This window comes from Dryas octopetala, chromosome 6 (genome assembly GCF_963921425.1).
Source record: "Dryas octopetala chromosome 6, drDryOcto1.1, whole genome shotgun sequence".
Taxonomy (NCBI): domain Eukaryota; kingdom Viridiplantae; phylum Streptophyta; class Magnoliopsida; order Rosales; family Rosaceae; genus Dryas; species Dryas octopetala.
In genome coordinates, this window is record NC_141371.1 from 19,137,445 (window position 1) to 19,159,366 (window position 21,922).

The 21,922-nt window shown below is 40.4% G+C and overlaps 1 protein-coding gene and 1 long non-coding RNA gene across 2 annotated transcripts in view; one reads left to right on the top strand and one right to left on the bottom strand.

The window, feature by feature from the left end:
• Positions 1-12,329, bottom strand: part of LOC147283056 (uncharacterized) — a 79,100-nt gene extending 66,771 nt beyond the window's left edge. The window contains 2 exon segments of the mRNA XM_086248339.1: positions 6,979-7,721; positions 7,857-12,329. Of these exon segments, the coding sequence (XP_086104465.1) occupies positions 6,979-7,721; positions 7,857-12,329 (5,216 nt within the window).
• Positions 12,330-16,490: 4,161 nt separating this feature from the next.
• On the top strand, positions 16,491-18,663 carry LOC147283062 (uncharacterized). Its single transcript, XR_015123107.1, has 4 exons — positions 16,491-16,876; positions 16,968-17,083; positions 17,218-17,324; positions 18,578-18,663. It is a non-coding gene; the product is annotated as an uncharacterized LOC147283062 (long non-coding RNA).
• Positions 18,664-21,922: the final 3,259 nt, after the last annotated feature.

A 21,922-nucleotide genomic window follows, 5' to 3' on the forward strand; every position in this document is an offset into this window, starting at 1 on the left:
CTTGTATGCATCCTTCAGTGTACTGAAAAGTTTTCCTCAGCTAGTATGGATATGCCTTCTCGACGTGGCCGACCTCACATAAGTTGTGGTAAGTTTTGGGAGTTATAGTTTATTTGTTTAACGTTACATTTATGCGATTAGTGGCTTGCCTGTGTTTCAGTCTTGACTCGTACATGTGAGGATCATTAGATAATCAGTACTTGAGGAAAATGAACGACTGAAACTATGTTGATGTCTATGCTTAGTTCTCTAATATATGAGCGTTGTTCAAAGTTTTGGCACTCGATGATGAACACAATTCGATAAACCAAGTTTGAGTCTTATGAATAAAATTATTATTGGATGTTTATAGTTTCGCCCTAATGAGGTTGAGTGTTGAGGAAGTATCAATACTAAACCTTGATGGAAAGTGAATTTTCGTAGTACCATGAGTGGTTAAGAGATTTCATGTATTATGGAATGAAATAAATTTCTCATGGAAATTCCATTTATCATTAGAAGGAGGTTTTGTGTGAACTTAACTTAAGCTAAGGTTGGAGTAAATTGGAAGGAATTATTAATTCGCATCTTTTCAAGTACTTAATTTAAACACTCAATCAAACACGAAAACAATTAAAACCCTTCTTTGTAGATGTAGCATTGGTAAGTAGGGATCGTTCTTAACCGGGGATTGAGGGTGAATGCATAACTATGCTAGGTTTGGTTTAATGGGGGTGCAAAGTTTGGTTTTCTAAGTTCCTACGAAATAAAACAAGAAGGTGGTTAGATACATATCAAGAAATCACAAGTTCTAACATGTTTAAACTCATAGACAAGCAAACAATCAAGAACACATAATCCTAACATGCATCTAGCCGAAAATAAGTTCCTAAGTCTATTATTTACAAGTGATCATCACATTGAAACGCCCCGAACCTCGGGCCCATGAAAATACTGAACATCAAACTGTTAAATCTATTTTCTCTTACTTTTGAGCCATGCACAACAACATAAGTAAATATAATTCTGTCAAAAACATTTAAATAAATCTCTCTGGGTCCCACTGCCTCGTCTTCTCCCCACTACTTCCTCAGCCTGCTTTACCTGCAAAACAGCTACAACCACACTGCACCATATCCATGGTGCACCGAGTCAATCAAACAAATAACCCGGTAAGCTCACTAGAGCTCGTATAAGTGAAATGATGAAATAATTATCCTCAAATTGCATATTTGATAATGATCCACAATATAATAATAATAATCACTCCACCATTCTGGCCAATCAATTGCCAAATCATCAACTATTAACCTTAACCTCAATCATTCACATCCTCATTAATAACTTCAAAACACAACTATATGCCTATACCATATCTCTAACTGATTCACGATAATCAAATCCACTCATCATATTCCAAAATCTTTCGACAAATTATCAACATTCTCATCCTCAAGATTCAAGCCTAAACTTAACCAAATCCTAGCAAACACTGCAGACAAGCAACCAAACAAACAAACAGACTATCTAGTTTCACTCACATCGCTCTTTGAAATCCTCCAGCCTTCAAACTACTTTCAGAATCTCTTCCTTCAGATCCATTTTTCAATCCCCTCAAAATTGTAAATCGACCTCTAAAGAACAATTTATACTCCACAACCGAAACCTCACTCCACAAACTATAAATCGCTCGCCACTTCCCGTGCAGAGCGAATCTATACACGAGCAGGCAGGAATGCTCGCCACTTCTCGTGCAGAGCGAATCAATGCACGAGCAGGCAGAATGCTCGCCACATCTCGTGCAGAGCGTATCAATGCACGAGCAGGCAGGATGCTCGCCACATCTCGTGCAGAGCGTATCAATGCACGAGCAGGCAGGATGCTCGCCACATCTCGTGCAGAGCGAATCGATGCACGAGCAGGCAGGTATTCTCACACAACCTCAATCACAACATCCTCAAAACTATCTTTGTTTCACAATGTATAAATGCCCCTTGTATTTCTCCTCAAATTCATCTCTACAATTGCATCACCATCAACACTTGCTGTCAGAAAATTTATTTCTTAAACATTTACTCTCCACCCACAAAACCATTCGACATGAGAAGTCAACCACTTAATTATTACTCAAAGTTTATTCCGAGCTATGCCGAATCCCTTCCGAAATTGATTCTTGCTCATGACTCCTCACTTGTTTACCACTCAAACCATACCAACACTTCCTCACTAATTAATTTGATCGTTTTGCATAATAACTGCCTAATCACCAATTCCTTGATCCTCGAAAATAGACGTTTCTCATCTAATCAGTAATTAATCCCCAGGGCAACCCTAAAATTCCCAATTTACTTCTTAGCCTCAAATCCTCGTAAATTCCTTCTCATGATCTAAATCCTATACTTAGCCTTCTTTAACAAAAAGCAACAAATTAAACAAGACAGACAATTCATCTACGGTACTCAACAGAATAACCAAATAAGTTTCACTCACAATTTAACTACGTAAAAGACGAAATATCCTTCACGATGCCATTGCTCAGATACCAAATTCGGCAGCATAACGGCATCGTGAATGAGATTTCCCGGGCCCATGTACCTGTTAAGACCAGACAACCAACTTAAATATATACATAATTGACAATTGGTCGTTTAATCGTCCAAAACGGGCGGCCGCCACCGCACACGGTGGCTGCCCGGCTTATACAACACAGAAATTTCACAGAAACTCACTAAACAACCTCCAAGGATCTCCTAGAAGTTCAAAGTGGGCAAAAAGAGACAAACAGCCACTGTCCCGCCGCCACAAGTGGCGGAGGCAGTGGTGGCTGCGGCGGCACAATCTAAGAAAATGGTTTTTCAACTAAAAATCAACCGAAATTTAACCTAGGACCTTCAATTGGATGATAAACAACTCAGAAATCATTCAAGTAGGCTCAATTCAAGGCAAACCCGAAATGGGTACAAGCCCTAAAGTTCCAAATTTTTAGATTCTCAAAATTTACACGCAGTAACAAGGGGGAAAGAAGGCCCATACCTCGAGGATCATTTTTGACAACTGGACCGACGGCCAAATCTCGCCGGAAATGGCCGAAATCGGCGGCGGAAGCTGGCGGCCGACTTGGCTTCCCGAGCTCATCGCTCCGTCGTGGAGCATCATCGGAGCAGGAGGACACCACGGCTGAACTTGCCGTGGTGAGACGAACAAGACCCAGTGGGTCCGGCCACCCAAATCTCGCCGGAACAGTCAGATCGACGGCGAGGCTCAAATCGGGTCTAGGCTGGTTTCGGGTTTTCGGGGCTTTTCTGGGTTGAACGGAGGCCAGGGGTAGAGAGAGGAGAGGGCGACGATGCTGGCGGGCCGAAAACCTAGCCCATCCGCCGCCGGACGCACCGCCACGCGCCAGTGGCAGATCGGCGAGTGAGAGAGGGAGAGACACGCGGGAGAGGGAGAGGATCGGGGAGAGAGGAGAGAGAATGTCCAGAAATTTCTGGATTTTGGGTATTTAAAACCCACTCCTACAAAATTACAAAATTGCCCTTTCCTTCAAATGCTCGTATCTTTCAAATCGTAGCTCCGATTGACGCGTGCCGCGTGTCTACGAACTCGTGGACTCGAGACCTTTCCAACGTGCCCAAAGTCAAAAACGAAAGTCCATTATTTTTAAAAGTCAACTTTGGGTCGGGTCGTTACACACATCTAGTCACTTGAAACCGTTTACCTCTTCCTCCTTTGGTACCTACGAAATTTCCAGCTAAGGTTAAGACATACACACATGCATACATTGAAAATAAGAAGCCACCAAATCGAGTGAACTTCCTAAGTCCAATTTTATCTTTGATTAGTTCATTGAAACATGCAAGGATGAACCAAATCGAGTATCATCCATACAAGCTCCAACGCATTAGGGGTATGTATGCTAGCATGCATATTCGAACCTGGGGCTGCAAACACATGGAAGGCATCAAACAAGTCTGAAAATAAACATCCATACATCAAAGCTTGTTCTCTTTACAAATACGATTGAAATAATACACAAAAAACCGAAATAAAATACAAGACATGGTTACACTTTTTTTTTTGGATCCGAGGGATATTCGCTCCGCAATCTTCAAGTATAGCCGCACCTTGGTGATAATGGAGACGCAGAAATCCCAGCCAAGTCGAGCAAAGGATAGTCACGGGTGAAGGAAGGATAGTTTGGAAGGTGGTGGAGATGGTGTTTCGGTTCTAGGGTAGATTTCTTGCTAAGTGTAAGAGGAGTTGATGTGAGGACAGGGATTCGGCTCTATGATCGTGAGAGACTTTTTCTCTTCCTCCAAAGCTCTTTATATAGGGGATGATGATGATGCCATTCCTCCCAAAAAATGGTGCGTTACTATGAATATGTAATTAACCTCCATTTGAAACCATGCAATTATGCTCCATTTAATTAGGCCATGCCGTTTCTTCCATTTATCTAGCTCAATACCGTTTTGTGCACTAGCAATTATCTCACACCCATTTTAAGTCATGCATTAGCCAGCTCATGCCATGCAAATCAATCCATTAATGTCCATGCAATTAAGGTCCATTAAAGTCCATGCAATTAAGGTCCATGTAATTCTACGTGACCATTTATTCTTCGGAATTTAGGAACGTCTTCCTTAGCACACATTTTTGCTCCGAATCGTCTCCTTTATTATTTCTCCTTTATTTTCTGCCTAAAAACATAAAACAAGTTAGCAACATATTTACTAAGCTCATAACAAAGCAAAATGTAGAGAGAAAGACATTAATAACCAAGCATAAAATGCGTAGATCAAATTCCCCCACACTTAGACTTTACTAGTCCCTAGCAAATACAAAACAAAACAAGGACAAAGAAAAACAATAAAGGGAAAAACACTTATATGTACAAAACACTTAGAAGTCTCAATGTTTCAAAGCCGCAAATTTTCATGTTCTCATGTTTGAAAACGTAAGAGATACTAAGTAAAACAACACTAAGCCCTTAGTCAAAATTTGTCTCAGAAATTTCTTAATGTATGTGGCAATGGAATCACCATGTGTCAAGCATGAATGATCTTTGAATTCAATAGATAATAGAGACATAATCATGCTATGAACAAGTAAGACATAGAGAAAACAATGGTGAGTTTAAATCTGTGCATTCTTCGAATGAAATTCAAATCAACTCACACGGATGCTCTCATTATATTTCCACTCATGCAAAGGGTTCACTCAAAGTGTTTAAATCAATGAATGGAATGAATTACTTGCTCAAATGAACCAAAATCATATGCTTACTCATGCAACTTACTCCACAGAATGAAGGCTACTCATCTTAAGGATCAAAAAGGACTTTAAAGGGTTGTAATGGGGCTGAGGTTAAGGCATTCGAAATTTAGATATGTGGTGATTAAGAACATTCTAAAGACTTAGCCAAAGCACCAAAACTTGATCAATTTTAAGCTCCCATCTCACCAAAGACGTCACCATGCAAGACTTTGAAGTACAAGGGCCGGATTTCATCGTGTTGGGCCCTATCTTCATTCTAAACTTGCTTTGAGCTCTGTGAACAGGATAAAGGCGATATTTTGCATTATTGGGCATTCTATTCGAAACAAACTCCAAACTCACAAGTACGGGGAATATTAATCCAAACTTTAGACATTTAGAACCTATTGCCGGAGAGCTTTTGATCATTCTTTTCTTTCTTTGTTTTTGGCAATTTCTATTTTAACAAGCTGTTTGAACAAGTCTATCTCCATACATACATTCCCTTACATGATTCTCACGCCATCTCCAAGATTCTAGCTTCAAAAATCCCCACCAGGTCTTTTGAACAAAGGTATGGATAATCTACACTAGGTTAAAGTGTTTAGATATGTATGGCAATGAAAGAAAGGCTTAATGTAGGCTCAAATGGGCTCATCTAGGGGTGTCGCAACTCGTGCGCACAAATGGGATACATGGCATTTTGGCAAAGTGGTGGAAAACCTAAGTGCCTTTAATCATATCCAAAATCAGAGTATGTAACAATTATAAGCTTTGCAAGTTGACATGAGTAAGTTCTAGTATTCTCTAGTTCATTAAGATCTATGGCAAGTAATTAGATGAGACATGTTTTGTTTTTGAAAACCATATGCACGAAATTCACTCTCAAATGAAGTAATGTAGGCTCAAAAACTCACTTTTAAGGTTGTATGATTTAAAACTCATTCTAGCATGCGAAATCTATACCATGTTTATGCAAACCATATCCACTACATGTCATAACACTCACAAATGTCTCAATTAGCCCATGAATTCATTCTTAATGATTTCCAACGCCATATGTATGTTCTTTCGGTCCATTTTTATCATCGACTAACTAAGGGCATCCTAAGACTCTTTAAAACACTAAGTTAAACAAAAAGACTCAAAATACACTAAGTATGACTCAAAAGTTTTTTTTTTTTTTTTTTTTTTTTTTTTTTTTTTTTTTTTTTTAACATCAACTACCGGAAAGTTCCATTGTCCGCCCGAGTTTTTATGATTTATGACTCAAAAAAGTTGTTCCCCACACTTAAACTCTACATTGTCCTCAATGTATCAAAGTAAAGTCATAGAATGGAAACTAGGACTTACGAAAATCTAACTGAGTAAATAAAAGCAACGAAATTAAAAGAGTTAAGGGAAGAGAATGCAAATCTGTTGTAGATTCCTCCATTGGGTTGCCTCCCAACAAGCGCTTGTTCTTTAACGTCTTTCAGCCTAGACGTGATGCATCTTCATGTGTTTGAAGTAGGTGGATCAAAGAGCTTCACTTCTTCAACGTCATGCTCCTTGAAATTCTCATAGTAGTGCTTCAAACGTTGGCCATTCACGGTGAACACCTTGCTGGTTTCCAAGCTCATTATCTCCACGGCTCCATAGGGAAAGACTTGAACTACAATGTAAGGACCAACCCATCTAGAGCGTAGCTTGCCCGGAAAAAGTCTAAGTCTCGAATGGAATAGCAATACTTTTTGCCCGGGTTCAAAACTCTTCGTACGGATCATCTTGTCATGAATGCGCTTTGTCCTCTCCTTGTAGATCCATGCGTTGTCAAATGCTTCATTCCGGATCTCCTCAAGCTCACAAAGTTGAAGCTTTCGATGTAGACCAGCCTCATCCTTGTTCATGTTGAACTTCTTGATCGCCCACCATGCTTTGTGTTCCAACTCCACCGGAAGATGACAAGCCTTCCCATAAACAAGTCGATAGGGTGACATGCCTATGGGAGTCTTGTATGCCGTCCTATAAGCCCATAGTGCATCATCCAAACATTGGCTCCAATCCTTGCGATTTGGTTTGACAGTTCTCTCCAAGATCTTCTTGATTTCGCGATTGGATACTTCAGCCATTCCATTGGTTTGTGGATGATATGGTGTAGAGACCTTGTGTGTGACGCCATACTTCTTCATCAATGCCTCCACGGTTTTGTTGCAAAAGTGACTCCCTCCATCGCTTATGAGAATGCGTGGCATCCCAAACCTTGAAAAGATATTCGTCTTGAGGAAATCTGCAACAACTCGCGAATCATTAGTACGGGTGGCTTTTGCTTCCACCCATTTCGACACATAATCTACAGCAAGTAAGATGTAAGTGAAACCATTAGATGAAGGAAAGGGTCCCATGAAATCAATGCCCCAAACATCAAAGATTTCGACATTGATCATGTACTTTTGTGGCATTTCGTCTCTTGAACCAATGTTTCCAGATCTTTGGCACCTATCACACTTAGCACAAAAGTCATTTGAATCACGAAATAGGTTAGGCCAAAAGAAACCACAATCTAGAACCTTTAGGGCTGTCTTCTTTGAACCAAAATGTCCTCCACATGCACCATTATGACAAAACTCAAGAATAGATGCAAACTCACTATCCGGGATACATCTCCTTATTACTAAGTCGGCACATTGTTTCCACAAATAAGGTTCATCCCAAATAAATGACTTAGCATTAGACTTAAGCTTATCACGTTGAGCTCTTGGCATGGAAGATGGAAACTCATCGGTAACTAAGTAGTTAACAATATCTGCGTACCATGGAGTTTCAAGAGGACTTACCTTGACTCCGAAGAGTTGTTCATCCGGAAATGTTTCCTCAATAGCCACAGCTTCTTGTCCATGCACAATTCGAGAAAGATGGTCAGCCACAACGTTTTCCACTCCTTTCTTGTCTTTGATTTCCACATCGAACTCTTGTAGAAGTAGAATCCAACGAATGAGTCTTGGTTTTGCATCCTTCTTTGTCATCAAGTACTTCAAAGCCGCATGATCCGTGTAAATGATAACCTTGCTTTGAAGTAAGTAAGATCTGAATTTGTCTAATGCAAAAACCACAGCAAGCATCTCCTTCTCGGTTGTTGTGTAGTTGGTTTGAGCATCATCAAGTGTCCTTGAGGCATAGTATATGGCGTAGGGCTTCTTCTCCTTCCTTTGTCCCAAAACAGCTCCAACAGCGTAATCCGATGCATCACACATGAGCTCAAAGGGTAGAGACCAATCTGGTGCTTGAAGAATAGGAGCACAAGTGAGTAACTCCTTCAACTTGGTGAATGCCACGTTACACTCCTCATCAAATACAAAGGGAGTGTCCTTTTGAAGTAACTTGCACAAGGGCCGAGATATGTGAGAGAAGTCCTTTATAAACCTCCTGTAGAAACCTGCATGTCCAAGAAAAGAACGAATCTCTCTAACCGAAGTCGGAGAGGGTAAGTGTTTCACAAGATCTACTTTTGATTTATCAACTTCCAACCCTTGTTTCGAGATAATATGTCCAAGAACAATCCCTTGTGTTACCATGAAATGGCACTTCTCCCAGTTAAGTACTAAGTTCGTTTCAACGCATCTTTGCAAGATTAGCTCTAAGTTTTCTAGACATGCATCGAAATCCTTCCCAAAAACACTAAAGTCATCCATGAATACTTCAATTATTTTCTCAATGTAATCGGAAAAGATAGAAAGCATGCAACGTTGAAACGTACCAGGGGCATTGCACAATCCAAAGGGCATCCGTCGATATGCAAACGTTCCAAAAGGGCATGTGAACGTTGTCTTCTCTTGATCCTCCTCCGCGATGCTGATTTGGTTGTAACCCGAATATCCATCAAGGAAGCAATAGTAGGAATGACCAGCCAACCTCTCAAGCATTTGATCAATGAATGGCAAAGGGAAATGGTCCTTCCTTGTGCTTGCGTTGAGCTTCCTATAGTCGATGCAAACTCTATGTCCAGTGATAGTTCGCTGAGGCACCAACTCATTATCCGCGTTCTTTACAACGGTGATTCCGGACTTCTTAGGAACAACTTGCACGGGTGAGACCCAACGGCTGTCCGGAATTGGATAAATGACCCCACAATCCAAGAGTTTGATCACCTCCTTCTTCACAACCTCCATCATTGGCGGATGGAGCCTTCTTTGTGCTTCACGTGAGGGCTTAGCTCCCTCCTCAAGTAGAATGCGATGAACACAAGTTGCTGGATTTATACCTTTGATGTCCGCAAGTGTCCATCCAATGGCAGGCTTGTATTGTTGAAGCATTCGAATCAATCTACCTTCTTGTTCTTCCTCCAACGTTGAAGAGATGATAACCGGCAAAGTCTCATTGTCGCCCAAGTAAGCATACTTCAAATGATCCGGTAACACCTTGAGTTCCACTTCGGGTGCTTGAATAATGGAGGGAACAAGCTTGTTCTCGCCATAGACCAAAGGAATAGGGGGTGGTCTAGACGTCACATAGGCTGCCTCATTCAAAGCCATCACTATTTCTTCAAGCCGTGGCTCCAAGATATCAATCAACACATCAATTAGGGCGTCATTCCTAGTGTAGGTCAGCCCCATACCATCTTGAAGCACGGTGTCAAGCTCATCCTCTCTAAGTGTGTCCAAATGTTGTTGTGCCATGTCTTCAATCAAATCCAACGTTGTACATGAGTTGACAGTAGCAATGGGAACCTTCATAGCATCAAGGATGTTGAACTCGATCTTCTCCCCATCAATCTCCATGGAGAACTTGCCTTCAAACACATCTATCTTTGTTCTTGCGGTTCTCATGAAGGGACGTCCAAGCAAAAGTGGCGTGGTATTCAACGGACTCTCCTCCATGTCAACAATGTAAAAGTCTGCAGGGAATATCAAGTTGTTGACTTGCACAAGAACATCTTCTACGTACCCTCTTGGATACTTGTGAGAACGGTCGGCTAACTGAATGATGACATTGTCGTGCTTAAGCTCACCAAGCTCCATGGATGCATATAGATAGTAGGGCATAACGTTGATGGATGCACCCAAGTCAAGCATGACATCTTTGAATCTAGTGTCACCAATCACGCAAGGAACACTAAAGCTCCCAGGGTCCTTCAATTTGGGGGGTAGCCGACGTTGCAACACCGCTGAAACGGTTGCATTCACCTTCACAACCTCCTTCGCTCTCGTTTGCCTCCTTTGGGTGCATAGCTCTTTGAGAAACTTGGCGTAAATAGGAACTTGCTTAATGCACTCAATCAAGGGCAGATTCACTTGCACCTTCCGAAAGATGTCTAGGATCTCATCATATTGATCATCTTTCTTTGATTTGGATAACCTATGTGGAAATGGTGCACGAGCAAACGAAGCATTAGTATTAACAGAACTCGAAGGGATAGAGTTAATACCTTTGGTTGGGGTAGGGTGTGATGGTGATGGTGTTGGTAGTGGCAAAAGTGGCACCATCTTCTTCTTTCTTTTGAGCTCTTCAATAGCTGGATCTTCTTCAAAAATTTCCTCCACAACGACTTCATCTGGTGATGACGTTTCCTTCTGCTTTGGTAGCTCCAAAACCTTCCCACTCCTTGTAGTAACTGCACTCACATTCCTAGTAGGTGGCGTTGTTTGAGATGGAAGCTGTCCGGTAGTTCTGATATGTCCCATAAAATCCACAAGTTGCCCCATTTGCTTCTTTATCTCGGAAATGTCATTGCCATGAGTCTTCAACAACGCCTTTTGCTGATTTTGTCCATCAATAAGAGCTTTCGTTGAGGTGGAGAGTTGAGCAAACATTTTGTCATAATCCGGATTGGTGAATTGTTGAACCGGAGGAGGCAAAGGTACTTGTGACGTTTGAGCCATTGAAGGCCTTGGATTGTATTGCTGATAAGGACGTTGGTATTGTTGTTGCTGAGGTGTTGGAGGGTTCAGACATCCCTCATTGCTGCTCCACTTGAAACCAGGATGATCACGGTTGCCAAAGTTGTTGTAATTGTTGTAGCGTTGTCCTCCTTGATATCCACCTATGGCATTGACTTGTTCTTCATGTGGTTGCTCGGCCAAGGTAGGACATTGATCACCTAGATGCCCTTGAGAGTGGCAGATGCCACAAAGCTGGCCTAGAGACACCTTTTGTTTCTTCACTTCAAGTTCCATCATCTGCTCCATCAGACTAGTAAGCTTGTCATACTTGGCGTCCACAGCAATTTTAGCTGAGCTTACTTCAGCAACAGTCTTCCTCGGAGCCATCCCATATTGAGCATCATTGTTAGCTCGGTTCTCCAAGAGTGCACGGGCATGCACTTCATCTAAATCCATGAAGGCTCCATTTGCAGCAGCATCAAGAAGTTCTCGATCAATCGGCTTAAGTCCATCATAGAAATAGTTCATCAGATTAGTCTCAGAGAAACCATGGGAGGGACAAGTGGCGCAGAGAACTTTGAAGCGATCATAATACTGCCCAAATGTCTCATCAGAAACTTGTGCGATTCCAGTGATCTTCTTCCTCAAAACAGTAATCTTTGAGGCTGGAAAGTACTTGCTCAAGAAAGCATCCGCAAGTTGCTTCCATGTAGTGATGTGATTTGGTGGAAGTTCCATGAGCCAAGTCTGAGCTCTGTCCTTTAGAGTAAACGGAAATGCCTTCAATTTCAAGAGCTCGTCATCTGCATTAATGGGCTTCATACTCGAGCAAACAAACTGAAACTGCCTCAAATGCATGTTTGGATCTTCATGCGCCATCCCTTGAAAGATAGGTAAGCGATGGAGAAATCCACTCTTTAGCTCAATGTCCTCCTTTTCCTCTTGAGGAGCAGGAAACTGAATGCATGAGGGCCCAACACTCCAATCTGTTGAGCAGGTTTGTTGGCGAAGAGTTTGCCTTACAACGTTGTTGCCTCCACCATTGTTGGGAGGGACATTGTTGTTGTTGACGTTGTTCATCCTAGATTCCTCTTCTTGATCTTGCTCGGAATGATGGGATGTTGGTGAGTCAACTTCGTCTTCAACAATAGGTCGGTCAAGGTCTTCCACTGCGTTGGTAGAAATGATCACTGTGCGGTTACGGAGTTGAACTTCACGTAGAGAAGGTTTGGTCATTCATGAACTGAAATTCAACCAAGATCAAGTGTTAGTATCAAAAGAATACACAAGGAATGCAGTATACTTGATCCAAAACGTTTGGAAAACAAAAGAGAAAAAAAACAAAAACACAATAAACACACACAAAAACATAACACACGAATTCAAAGTAAGCTAAAACACACCAAAAACACACAAAGACACTAAGCTACGTTTTGGACACTTTGTACAACACTAGCTATGGTTTTAACACTAACATGAAATGCTAGGGCTCTAAGTTTATCCTAAAATGAATGCAAGTCAAGTTATACATTTACACGTTCTTACCTCTTATAATTAGTTCCTGCAGGGGTTAGTTGTATATACACTTAGTCAAAACGTTGTATACACAATTTGTTACTCAAAAGATGCAAGCACACCATGGTCCACGAAATTCATGCGAGAATTCATTCCAACTTTCATTCAAAGTGCATCAAGCAAGAACTTAAGTGAAAAATGGAGTTAATGCATAAGAGAAAACTTTATGCAAGCTACAAATGCAAGTGGTTAAGTCCTTTATACGTTGGTTACATACAACACGTTGGTTATGTACAAGTAGGGTTCATTGATTTGCGCTTTAGATTTGAAGAGAGTACATTCGCTTGATCTTTAGGTCGTTCAAAGGACGTGCGACCCGCGCGATAAAGTGTACACTTTCAATCGAATGGTCTTGGTTCAATCGAAAAACATGGCCAGTTAGGGATAGAGATAACGCGAGAGGTAGGACTAATTTCGACAATACACCCCGAGGCTAACCGGGCCAATGGTATATACTCCAATGGTGTAAGTCTTTCTTAGATCCAAAACCTGTCACCAGTCATAACCCGTTTCTAGACACCATGTCCGACATTCAACCAATCTTTCGAAAATGTACAACTCCCTCAAGTCCAATGTAGACTCCGCCCTCAACCTCATGTCCATAACTTCACTTAGGTTATGGTGTATGGTGATGAAATCCATACATCACGAGGGGTTAAGGAGATAAACATGGAAAAGAGGCGCCATCTATTCAACAATGAGTGCGACTTAATTAACCAAGCTCATGTACGCAATGCAAATCCAAGCTTCCTTTAACGCACAAGTGTTAGTAAAAAAAAAAAATTTACAAGTATATATGCACAAAATTTCACATATTCACAAAGGACATAAACAAATTCCAGATTCGCGCAAATTGCGCGCAGCTGCTTGTCGATTTTCTGCAGAATTATTGGTTAATCCGAGGGGGCTGAAATTTTACAGGCACAAACTAGACACATAACCAAACAATCCTGCAAATTTTCAGATTGTTAGGAGCTCTGTAGCTACGTCAAACAATTTACCCAAAACTGGGCAGTGTGCAGCCCTGCAAAACAGAAAGTTATTAACATAATGTACAAGCATAATCACACAATTCTTTTCAATTCCCCGGCAACGGCGCCAAAATTAATTCGCATCTTTTCAAGTACTTAATTTAAACACTCAATCAAACACGAAAACAATTAAAACCCTTCTTTGTAGATGTAGCATTGGTAAGTAGGGATCGTTCTTAACCGGGGATTGAGGGTGAATGCATAACTATGCTAGGTTTGGTTTAATGGGGGTGCAAAGTTTGGTTTTCTAAGTTCCTACGAAATAAAACAAGAAGGTGGTTAGATACATATCAAGAAATCACAAGTTCTAACATGTTTAAACTCATAGACAAGCAAACAATCAAGAACACATAATCCTAACATGCATCTAGCCGAAAATAAGTTCCTAAGTCTATTATTTACAAGTGATCATCACATCTAGTCACTTGAAACCGTTTACCTCTTCCTCCTTTGGTACCTACGAAATTTCCAGCTAAGGTTAAGACATACACACATGCATACATTGAAAATAAGAAGCCACCAAATCGAGTGAACTTCCTAAGTCCAATTTTATCTTTGATTAGTTCATTGAAACATGCAAGGATGAACCAAATCGAGTATCATTCATACAAGCTCCAACGCATTAGGGGTATGTATGCTAGCATGCATATTCGAACCTGGGGCTGCAAACACATGGAAGGCATCAAACAAGTCTGAAAATAAACATCCATACATCAAAGCTTGTTCTCTTTACAAATATGATTGAAATAATACACAAAAAACCGAAATAAAATACAAGACATGGTTACACTTTTTTTTTTGGATCCGAGGGATATTCGCTCCGCAATCTTCAAGTATAGCTGCACCTTGGTGATAATGGAGACGCAGAAATCCCAGCCAAGTCGAGCAAAGGATAGTCACGGGTGAAGGAAGGATAGTTTGGAAGGTGGTGGAGATGGTGTTTCGGTTCTAGGGTAGATTTCTTGCTAAGTGTAAGAGGAGTTGATGTGAGGACAGGGATTCGGCTCTATGATCGTGAGAGACTTTTTCTCTTCCTCCAAAGCTCTTTATATAGGGGATGATGATGATGCCATTCCTCCCAAAAAATGGTGCGTTACTATGAATATGTAATTAACCTCCATTTGAAACCATGCAATTATGCTCCATTTAATTAGGCCATGCCGTTTCTTCCATTTATCTAGCTCAATACCGTTTTGTGCACTAGCAATTATCTCACACCCATTTTAAGTCATGCATTAGCCAGCTCATGCCATGCAAATCAATCCATTAATGTCCATGCAATTAAGGTCCATTAAAGTCCATGCAATTAAGGTCCATGTAATTCTACGTGACCATTTATTCTTCGGAATTTAGGAACGTCTTCCTTAGCAGACATTTTTGCTCCGAATCGTCTCCTTTATTATTTCTCCTTTATTTTCTGCCTAAAAACATAAAACAAGTTAGCAACATATTTACTAAGCTCATAACAAAGCAAAATGTAGAGAGAAAGACATTAATAACCAAGCATAAAATGCGTAGATCAATTATTGAGAATTATATGTGAGTGAAAGGAAAGCTCTGTGACTTGTGATTGGAGTGTGTGTTTGGATAGATGCTAAGTGTTGATATGGAGTAATACTTGTAAATTAGAGTTGATATTTGATGGGTTAGAATAAGGATAGCAAAGGATATGTATCTATGGATTGGATTAAGGATACCATAAGAAGGATTAAGAGTTTTATGGGTTGATTTTATTTCGGAAGTTCATGGATGAAAACTAAGGAAACTGAGTAGAGTGATACGACCTTAGATAAGGAATATCAAGAGAAAATAGGAAGTAGTAAGCATATGGAAAGTGACTATCCTAGAGTAATAAATTCAAGTAAGTATTGATAATAGAAGAATAAAGAGCATCTCACGTCGATATCATATGGAGCAATGTTTAAATTAAAAGTGAATTGAGCTTTGTGACTCTAACCTTTCCAAAGTTGGGTTGAAGATGACTTCTGGATGGTAATGAGGAATTAGACAATTTTGGAGAGCTTAAGTATCATGTGATGAAAGTCTGGGTAATTGGAGTTGAAATGGATATGAATACATTGCACATTTCTAAGGAAATGATAGGAGCTTAAGGGTGACTCCTTAGTTCACGATCATAACTTATTTTTTCATTTCCATGGATAAGTAAGGAATGGTGTGGAAGTTGTGGTCATTAACAATTCTTAAGGTTGTGAGCAGGTTTTATTTTGAATATTATAGGCTATGGTTAGAGCTCAGAGAGTTAATCAGAGTGGCACAGTGGAAGTGCTATGAGACTTAGAGTAGTCACGTTGACACGTGGGTAGCAGAGGGGTTAGCGAGACCGATAGGACTTGAGACAACTTGGAGCAAGAATTCAGGTTTCCTTTGGATATCGACATAGTGACATTTCACTTTGAATTTGTTGGGATGAAAGAAGTTAGGTATGTAAGACCCCGTATTTTTCAAGGAGTTATTTTAAATATTTTGCAAATTTATTTTAAGGATTTTGAGAATTTATTTGAAAATTTAAAAGGTTTTGGTTTAATTTTTAATTTTTGTTTTTAAATTGGGCTTGACCCAAAAGTTGACTTTTAAAACTAATGGACTTTCGTCTTTGACTTTGGGCACGTTGGAAAAGTCTCGAGTCCACGAGTTCGTAGACACGCGGCACGCGTCAAACGGAGTTACGGTTAGAAAGATACGGGTTTTTGAAGCGAGTGGCAAACTTGTAATTTTTATAACCCCAAAAGTCAGTTCTCTCTCCTCATTTCTGTCTCTCTTTCTCTCTCTCCGCGCGTCTGTCTCTCTCTCGCCCCTCACCCTTGCCGCGCTTGCCACCGGCGCGTGGCGGCGCGTCCGGCGGCGGCTAGGCTGGGCCTTTGGCCCACCGTGCTCGCCTCCCTCCTCTCTCTCTCCCAGTGGCCTTCATTTTTCCGGCCGATCACCCACGACGGAGAAACGACGCAAAACAGGGCCAAGCCTCCCCGCCGGCGATCTGCATTTTCCGGCCAAGTCGCGGCGCCGGACCACCTGGGTTCTCTTCCCCAAGCCACGGCGAGTCTTCCCATGCATTTCTCTCACCCTGGTGACGCTCCACGATGGCGATTCGACGCCACCTTGTTGCGGCTGCTTCGACGGCTTTTCCGGCAAATTTGGCGGTGTTTTCCGTCGAGTGAGGTATCATTCTTCATCCTCTCGACATACTCTTCATGTCTGTGCACCTTGTTTGAGCCATTTGTGATTCGAATCCAATTTCCCTAATTTGCAGCCCAGCCACGGTCACTGTAGCTCCGCCTTATGTGGCGGCGAGTTGGTGGTTATTTGTTGCGTTTCTGCCTCTTCGAAAGTCCCATAAGTCAATTTCATTGTCCAGTGACGCTTTGGGTGAGTTTCTGTGAATTTTGGTGTGTTGTTTGGGGTGGGGCAGCCACCGTGTGTGGTGGCGGCCGCCTGTTTCGGTCGTTCAGTGGCCCAATTATGTTTCTAAATTGTATTTATTGATTGTCTGGTCTTAACAGGTAAACGGGCTCGGGAAATCTCATTCCCGATGCCGTTATGCTGTCCGATTGGAGATCCGAGCAAGGGAGCCAAGAAGGGCATTTTTGTCATTTTACGTGGTTAAACTGTGAGTGAAACTTATCTGTTTATATTGTTGAGTACCGTGGTTTAATTGTCTGTTTTATGGATTTGTTGCTTTATGTTAGAGAAGACTAGGTGTAGGATTTGAATTAGGAGAATGAATTGACGAGTATTTGAGACTAAGGAATTAATTGGGGAATTATAAAGTTGCTTTAAGGAGAGTCACCGGATTAGAGAATGATTGTTTATTGTCGAGATTAATGATTGATGATTAGGCAGTTATTATATACAAAACGATCAAATTAATTATTGAGGAAGTGTCGGTATGTTTCAAGTGACAGACAAGTGATGGTTTATGAGCGGGAATCAATTTCGAAAGGATTCGGCATAGTACGGAGTAAATTGTGGGTGGAATGTTGTGAGTTGGAAATGTGAGTACTGATTGGTCGAGCCTGCCTGTGTTAAATGCACGGGATTGTGGCCAGGATACGAGCCTGCTCGTGCGGAGCGACCCTCCGTACGAGATTGTGGCCAGGATTTGAGCCTGCCCGTGCGTGGGATTGTGGCCAGGACATTGTCTGAAGTATGGGTACAAGTATGGTGTGAGTTTAAAGTACAAGTGTTTTGGTATATCAGTTATAAAGATAATTTCAGTTCAGATTGGTTATTTCTCCGCTTAGAAGTTTCATTGCTTTTTCAGTATATCGAGGTTCATTTGAGATGATTTTCAGAAATGGATTTGTGAAAAGGTTTTTAAGCTGGGGGATTCCAAAGAGTGAGATTATGGGGATTTCAAAGAGCGACGTGAGTGAGATTAGGGGGATTTCAAAGAGCGACGTGAGTAAAATTAGATAGTCTATTTCGTTGCTTTGTGTGCTTGTGTGCTTTTGTTTTGTTAGGATTTGGTTTGGCTAGGACTTGGTAAAGTGTAGGCTTGAATCTTGAGGATGGACATTGATGAATGAATTATGCATTGAGGTTATAAGTTAGGAAGTGAACGATTCGAGATTGAGGTTAATAGTTGACGTTTAAGCATTGAATGACAGAATGATTATTATTATTTTTGGTGGGATTACGATGTGAATTTGAGGAATTTATGATTTATTTTGATGCTTGGATGATTGGTGATGAAATTATTGTGTGATTGAATATTTATGGATATTATTGTGAATTATTATTATACATGGAAATTGAGGATATTATTGAGGTTAATTATTTCGTTATTTCACTCATACGAGCTCTAGTGAGCTTACCGGGTTGTTTGTTTGAATGACCCGGTGTACCATGAATATGGTGCAGTGTGGTTATTGGTGTTTTGCAGGTTAAGTAGGCTGATGAGGCAGTGAGGAGAAGACGAGGCAGTGGGACTTATTTTAAATTGATTTTATACAGTGAATTTTACACAAATGTTTTGGGCTCACACTCTGATTTATTTAACGTATTTATTTATTATTTTAAGTGCATGGCGCATTTTTTTTGAAAAGAGGTTTAAAGGACAAGTTTCAGTGTATTTTTGGGCCCTAGGATCAGGGTGTTACAAGGTACTACATAAGGACAGATTTTTCTCTGCCAAGTTTCACGAATGGAATGTACTTGGAGGAACAAGTTGAAGAACGTGATTAGGAGTTACGAGTTTGGGATTCCCATATTATTCGAACTTGTACTAAATTTCGAGGACGAAATTTTTGTAAGGGGGAAGGTTGTAACAATCCGAACCAAATTTCACTGAAAATTTAAAATTTTTATTTTTATTTAACTTTGACTTTACAAGGCTTTAAAGGAAGTTAGTTTGTGGGACCTCGGGAAAATTTTCCAAATTACTTTGGGAATTTCTAGACTTTAATTATTTTCATAAGAGACATATTTGAATTTCAGAATTTTATTTAGAAGCGTATAAGACGTTGAGACGGTGGGAAGTTCAAATTTATTTTTGATAGCCTGTTTTATGTTTTCACCAAAAAATGAATCTGACGGAAATTGGATTATTCTTTTTAAACATTTTAAATTTTGTAATTTATAAAAATTTGACCCAAATGTTGACTATCATATTTAATTAGTTTTGATCTCAATTTTGGGCTTGTTGGACAAGTCTCGAGTCCACGAGTTCGTAGACACGAAACACACATAAATCGGAATTACGGTTTGAGAGATACGGGAATTTGAAGTGAGGAACAATTTTGTAAATTTACAGAAATGAGTTTTTAAAACCCAAAAATCACTCTCTCTCCTCGTACGTTCTCTCTCTCTCTCTCTCTCTCTCTCTCTCTCTCTCTCTCGCTCGCACCTTCCTCCCCTGCGCACACTAACCCAGCCACCACCACTGGCCTTCACCGGCCATTCCCTCCGACCTCGACCTCCGACGCCGACCACCTCCCCTGCTCTCTCTCTCTCTCTCTCTCTTCCTCCCGCAGACTCTCTCTATCCTCTCCTCTCCTCTGCGTGGGCGGCCTCACCATTGGAGGCGCAAGGCCACCGGCATGACCCCCAGGAGTCGGCCATCTCCCCTCGGCTTTCCCCTCACCGGCCAGCCTCTCCTGTGCGCAGGGACAACTAGGGAAGCTCTGCCTTGCCGCCGGCCCCTTTTGTCGATTTCGACCATTTCCGGCCACCATTGGCCGTTAATCTTGAGGGGTTTTACTCCTCTAGGTATCGGCTTTCATTCCCCCTTGGTTTAGTTGATCAATTTTGAGGATTTTTTAAAATTGAAATTTGGGGATTTAGCACCCATTTCGGGTTCCTTTTGAAATTTCGAAAATTGATGATGTTGTATGTAATTTTGGACAATTTACACCCCTAGGAAATGATATTTGATTATTAGAATTGGAAAATTGTAGAAATTTTGACAATAATTATTATGAAATTAAGGTTTATTTTTAGTTGGTTATTGAGTTTAGATGGGTTGAGGTTGCTGGGACGCGATAAAACCCCAAATTGGACAGTAATTTGGTTACTTTTTTGATACCAAAGGACTCCTAGACGAACCCCGGCTGAGGTATAGCGTGTATATGGTTTAATTGAGTAAATTGAGCAAATTAAAAAGTTTGGGTGTTGCTGGATTTGGAGCCGGGAAGGTGCTAGAAGGCTTTTGAGTGTTGGGCTTTAAACATAATTTTTATTTTAATCGTGAAAAAATATAGATTTAAGCGGAACATTTAGGTTCACACACGCACCTTATATTTTCGTTGAGCAGAGCCTAATTTCATATTTATTTACGTATATTATAGGCAATATCAACGAGGCTCAAAACAATCCGACGAAGGATCGACGTTGATTTTGCACTGTGAGTTGGACTTTTATTTTGGAAATATTTACTTGAATTTATTTTGGTTATTCTTGAGTTTTGATCAAGAAATAATAAATTGTGAGTGGATTGAATTTTGTTTTTCCGAAATGTTTTTGTATTTTAATTCTTTTCTTGCTTTAAAAGAGTTTGTGAGTGGACTTTTGTTTTGAAAGTGTCTTATGATTTCACGATTTAATTAATTAAGAAGTATTTCAACAAGCTGTTATATGTGATTACATATTGAAGATATCTTTATTTAAAGTCGGGCTTTGATTGTTACTTAGTTCCTGAAAGGATTTCATATAATCTTGGAGGTTCATTTCTTTGAATACTTATATTTGGTTTGTGATGTCTTGATTTGAGGAATGACACTTTAGAGTTTGGATTATTAAGAAGAGCGTTGAGGGAAAGAAAAGGGTTATTCATTTATCTCAAAGCTAATTGAGATTTAAAGAGTATTTTAAAACTATTGTGTAAATGCACGTATTAATCGGATGAGCTTGCCTATCTAAAATGCACGGGATTGCGGCCAGGATACGAGCATGCTCGTGCGGAGTGACCTCTTCGTACGAGATTGTGGCCAGGGTTTGAGCCTGCCCGTGCGTGGGATTGTGCCCAAGACATTGTCTACAGTACGGGTACAAGTATGGTGTAGTTTCATTATTCTTACAAGGAATTCTATTACAAAAGTTTAAAAGAGAAGTTCTTTTTATGCTTTATCTTGATTCTTGGTCTTCTACTTTTACATGATACTTCGATTTAGAAAGTTCTCAAGAATGACTGCATATCGGTTTTATTCATGTATCTTAGGTTAAATGGTTTTATGACGTTTTAGAAAAGATTTCAAAAATATTTTTAAAACTGGGAGATTTCAAAGAGCGATTGTAAGGTCTTAGAGATTATTATTTTATGACTTATAAAAGAATAAATAAATTTTATGTTTCATTTTCTTAACTCGTCCACTCACTGAGTTTATCTCACGTTTTTCCCATATATTTTGTTTAAATTTTCCCCTCAAGTAGTAGCAGTGGTGGAGGTCGAGCCATATACGTCCACTTCCCCGGACATTGTAGGCGACATGTCCACTTTGTTATTTCTTTTAGCTTTAGTATGAACTTTTTGTATTAGTAGCTCTGATAACCACATTTGGATCCTACGAATGAATTATTTTTATTTGTTGAGTTTGAGACTCCTTGTTGTTTGCGGTAAAGGTGGCTGTTGATTTTTAGAAGTCTTATTTACAGGTTTATAAATTTTTGGGTTAGTCCAATTTCAAGGGAGGTTCTATCGAATTTTCAGAAGGATTTTCCTTGATTTTGGATCCCACAGGACCTCTCCGAGTTTCAGGGTGGAATCCGGGG